Consider the following 4682-nt stretch of genomic DNA (forward strand, 5'->3'; position numbering starts at 1 on the left):
AGTTTAAGTTAAACTGCTCCCCTCTCTTTTCCGGTGTTCTTAGCTTCTGAAATGAAAGTGCAAATATTCCCCATCAGTGCATGTCAGGGGTAATCAGGAATGATATTGTACCATTTCGTTTCTTTCCAGGAAGCACTGGGGAGGCGAACTATTGAATGAAACGAGCTGTTGGGAAGCACTAGGGTCGCTTCCTTATAGCCTCTAGAGCTGTGCAGGACACAGGGTCATTTGCTTACACATTTGATTCTTGCTTTCCTTTTTTTTTTTTTTTTTTTTTTGGCTATCGCGCCTTTATTGCAAATAAAATGTGAGGTATAAGAAGCGGACCCAGGACCTGTGCCTGCCTGGCTGAGGAGGACCAGCTCCTCTCCTGCCAGGCCTGGTGCTGGGGCCCAGAGCAGCCTCGAGGACACGGCCATCCCTGATGAGGTAGCTGCATCGTAAGCCCCCCAAGTCCTCCTCCCAGGGCTGCCCAGCTCCCATGCAGATCCCTGCCTGAGGGGAGCAGGAGAGGTGGGCACAGCTGGCTTTGAGAGCTGCCCTCGACTTGTGTTCCAGCCTCTCAGGGCAGCCTAGGGGCCAGGGTGGCCAGCAAAGGCACACCGAGTGGCACTGTGGGTCACTGCTGCTCCAGGCAGTCCTCGGTCACTCTCTGTGTGGCCAGCTCAGCCAGCACATTCTGCAGGTAGTTGGGGTCAGGTTAGCCGTGGCCAGTCACGTTGCGGTCCATCTCCGTTTTGTGGTGAATCTCGTTCCACACTACGGTGTCTGTCTCGCCTGTGGTGTTGGACGTCCCGATTGTGAAGATGAGTCGCCTCTTCCAGGCCACCTTCAGGAGCTCCAGGACCTTTCGGCCCTGGGCATTGTCTGGGAGGTAGCACTGGCGGGGGAACCCTCTGGCGGTAAATGGCTTCCCAGGGTTGGGGTGTTCAGGGCCCTGGATGCCGTGGGCAATGCTGTAAACTATGAGTATTGTCCCGCAGTCCTTGTGGCCGGAGAGTGACACCTGGAACCTGAACACCTCCATCTTCCCCTGGGGCTGGCTGCCAGTCTTCTCCCCGTAGATGGTTTTGCAGGAGGGACACTGCAGACTGCCATCCTTGTTCCCGTTGCAGTACATGGCCAGCAGGCACAGCAGGTGAAAGGCATGGCTGCACTTGGTGAGGCGGCCCACGGCCATAGGCCCAAGGGTCTTGCTGTCAGTCATGTCACTGTACCCGGAAACCACAGACAGCTTCTTCATACAGATCATGCAGTCCTCATCCAGAGGGGTCTTCAGCTCCTCGGTGTAGTTTCTGATCACCTGTTCTGGCTCTGGTTTTGGAGGGCCCCCTGCAAGTGCTTGCTGGACCCTGCTAGGCTTTGGCATCTGCACGGGCACAGTGGTGGGGACACTTCCAAGGCTGCTGGAGGGACCGCTGGGGAGGGAGGCACTGGCTCCGCTGGAAGTGGACGGTCCAGGGGGCAGGAGTTGTGGTCCCACATGGGACAGGCTGGAGTGGAAGAGGGGCTGGTTCCCCAGGGCCGGAGGGGCCCCAGCCCAGGGGTTGGTGGTGTTGAGCCTCGGTGCAGATCTGGCCCCAGAGAGTGAAGGTTTGTTGTATGGGGCGAAGCCCTGGTGGGCCCCAAAGACAACGGTGGTCCTGTGGGAGGCCTGGGGTGTGGGCTATGCAGGGAGGTTGGTCATGGAATGGCGGTAGCGGCCTGACACAGGGCCAGTTCCACTGCCATGCAGGCACTGTTGGCAAGAGCAGGCGACTCCTGTGTGGCCTGGTGGAGCAATGACGGTGGTCACTGGATAATTTGGGCCTACTTGGCGCCGCACACTCCGGCAGAAACTGGAAGTTTTGTTGGTTTGCGTGTGGGTGGCATGTTGACGGTGTAGTTGTACCCCAGGGGAGCCAAGTCCACAAGCTGGATGCCCCTGGCCATGTGCTGCTCCAGATAATCACAGACATTGGCTTCGTAGGCCGTCCAGGAGCCATCATCGCCCAGCCACTCCCAGATGATACCCTGGCCTGGGGCCGAATGCTGGGAGAACAGGTGTTTACGCACAGCCCGCATGGTGCCGGTATCCTGGCGGAACTGGGTCCAGCTGGGGAGGTCGATGATGTACGGGGCCAGTGAGGGGTCAGCCTGGCCTAAGGGGATGCTGTGTGCCAGGCTGCCCACCCCAAAGCGCTGACCCTTCTGCTGGACAAACTGCTGCTCAATGTAGCTGCACACAGTGGCACTGTAGGGATGCCAGGTACCCAGCCCATCCTGCCATTCCAACACAGCCACTACCACAGGGCTGGGGTACACCTGAGCCAGGGAAGGGCCTGGAGCCATGGCCATCTTCCCCAGGACTCCTTCCGCTTTCCCAGATGCCTTCACACCACACTCGGCCTAGGGTTCATCGCCCGATGCCTCCTGTAGACCTGGACGCAGATGCGAGCAGAGCCCACACCCTCGCAAGGGAGCGCGTGGTGACAATATCCCTGACGCCCCACGTCCTGTGGGACCCTAACTCCCAGAGGTCCCCCTCCCCAAGCTCCCGCTCTCACCAAACCCTTGCTTTCCTTTCTTTCTGCTCCACTCTTTGCCTAAGTTTCACTGGGACCTGAGAATGCGCTTCACCCTTTTTCCCTTTGGTCCTGAAGTAGGAAGAACGGGTTTCAATGTAAGTTATGGAGCTAACTTACCCATTTCCTGTGTCACTTGCTGCCCATAGGTGTCGTTATTTCTTCAGCATCCAGGTACCCTCCTGTCACTGCTGCCCTCTCGGGCATCCCCGAACTGCCAGCAACATCTCAGGTACCACTCCTGTGACCTTGCCACACCTTTGCCTCTGGTTCTCTCTTTCCATTATTCGAAGCCAGACTGAGAAGGTGGACTTGCAATTGTCCCAACCAGGCCTGATAAGCAGTTTTCATCAAAGCGGATGTTGAGAGTTCAATTTGGTAAAAGGCTCTGTCAGTGAGATCAGTGTTGATGTTTTCCAGTGCCTCACGTTGTCTTGGGAGTGATGTCTAATTGCGTGTGTAACGCATCAAATATTGAATCCTGTAGATGATCTCATCTCAGAATTCCTGAGAACAATGGACAGCAGCACATTATCGGTGGGAGTGCATAGAAAGCAGTGCTAAGGGGGATCCATTAAAATTTGCATACCATCATATAATGGTTCTGCAGGAAACTTAATTTTTCTTTATCAAGCCGGGTTGTGCAGACTTGGTTTTCACAGCGGTTGTGAAAGAAACTTTACTTGCATGAGCTCTACACACACAAAGACTGACTCCATCTTTTGCTGGAAAGCAAGCTGTGCTGACTCTTCATGGCTTTGGAGCAACATTTAATTTTGGTCTTGGGTGTGGGTGTGGGCGTTAGCCAGGCTGTTTTCTGGTGCAGGGTACCTACCTGGGGCCAGATGATCCAGAACATCCTTAGGCCCTGTCTAGATGGCCTGGGAGTACTGTCACTTCTCTCCTCGAACCCCTCTTCCTCTAAAAGGCTGGTCCTCTGATGGGTCATCCGGTGACAGAAGCTTTCCCTGTGGCAACGAAGAGCAAAGTCTGATTTTTGAGTGCTCCTCATTCCTCTGCTTGGGTTCAAGTTTGCTAACGTCACCCGGCCAGTAAATGTTGCCAAAGGGTTGAATTCCAGATCAGGCACCAGGCTTGACCATTCTCCCAGAGAAACAGGCCACAAAACTCCTCTGCAAAGAAAAATACAGGCATGGGAGGAAGCCAGGATCATTTTTTGCAGGCTACCTAAACAATCACTATCATTTTTCTGTTCTTAATTATTTTATAGTTCAACATACAGAAATCATTCCATGCAACACACCTCATAAATAGAAGGAAGGACAGAAATCACATGGCTGTCTCAATAGACACAGAAAAAGGATGTGACAAAAGTCAGCAGCCATTCATGATGCAAAATGGAACCTGAAGAGAGTAGAGAAAGACTATGTCAGTCTGAGAAAGGCCATCCGCGGCAAACTAAGAACAACCATCTGTGGAGAGAAGCTGAACACTGAAACTTTCCCTTTGACATCAGGAACAAGACAAGGATGTGCCCTATTGTCACTGCTGTTCCATGCAGTACAGATTTAGCAACTGTTCAGGCTCATGAAATCCCCAATACAAAACTTCATTTTCCCTAACTGAAGTGTAGCATTTTCCTGACCTATGATTACTCCAGATCATCACAGGGGTAGCAATGCTTGTGACTTGTCCTTAATGGAAATGGCAATTTCCTATCCCCCATGGTGTTTTGGTCTATCTTGAAATATTTCTTCTGTTCTCTGGAACTTCAAACTCATGATGACTTTGAAATGAACAAGTAGATCTCTCTCCTTAACACAGAGATAAAGAAGCTCAGATAGCATTATGTAAGCACCACGCACAGAGCTGCTGCCACCAAGCGACCACTCCCTGGCATGCCCGATGCAACTAAAGCTGAGACACTGAAGGGTACTTGCAGAGCCCTATGTATGGTGGCACAAGTCATGATAGCCAAGACATGGACCCAGACTAGATGCCCACCAGCAGCTGAAAGGATACAGAAAACGTGGCATCGTGGTATACAGCCACAGTGGCGCGTTATTTGGCCGTAAGCAGAAGGAAATTTGGTCATATGCAGGAACGAGGGTGAATCTGGAGCTTATCATGTGGAGTGAAAGAACCCAAACTCATAGC

The 4682-nt window shown here is 52.9% G+C and overlaps 1 protein-coding gene across 1 annotated transcript; it reads right to left on the minus strand.

Moving 5' to 3' along the window:
- Nucleotides 1-251: 251 nt before the first annotated feature.
- Nucleotides 252-2392, minus strand: LOC100725514 (probable E3 ubiquitin-protein ligase DTX2). The gene is given in 2 exon segments (XM_063246624.1): nt 252-1872; nt 1875-2392. Coding segments are annotated over 2 exon segments (1716 nt in total). The 5' UTR covers nt 2338-2392; the 3' UTR covers nt 252-619.
- Between the last annotated feature and the right edge of the window lie 2290 nt (nt 2393-4682).

This window comes from Cavia porcellus, unplaced genomic scaffold, assembly GCF_034190915.1.
Source record: "Cavia porcellus strain 051 isolate PalLab524CR breed Dunkin Hartley unplaced genomic scaffold, mCavPor4.1 scaffold_3, whole genome shotgun sequence".
NCBI classification, from domain to species: domain Eukaryota; kingdom Metazoa; phylum Chordata; class Mammalia; order Rodentia; family Caviidae; genus Cavia; species Cavia porcellus.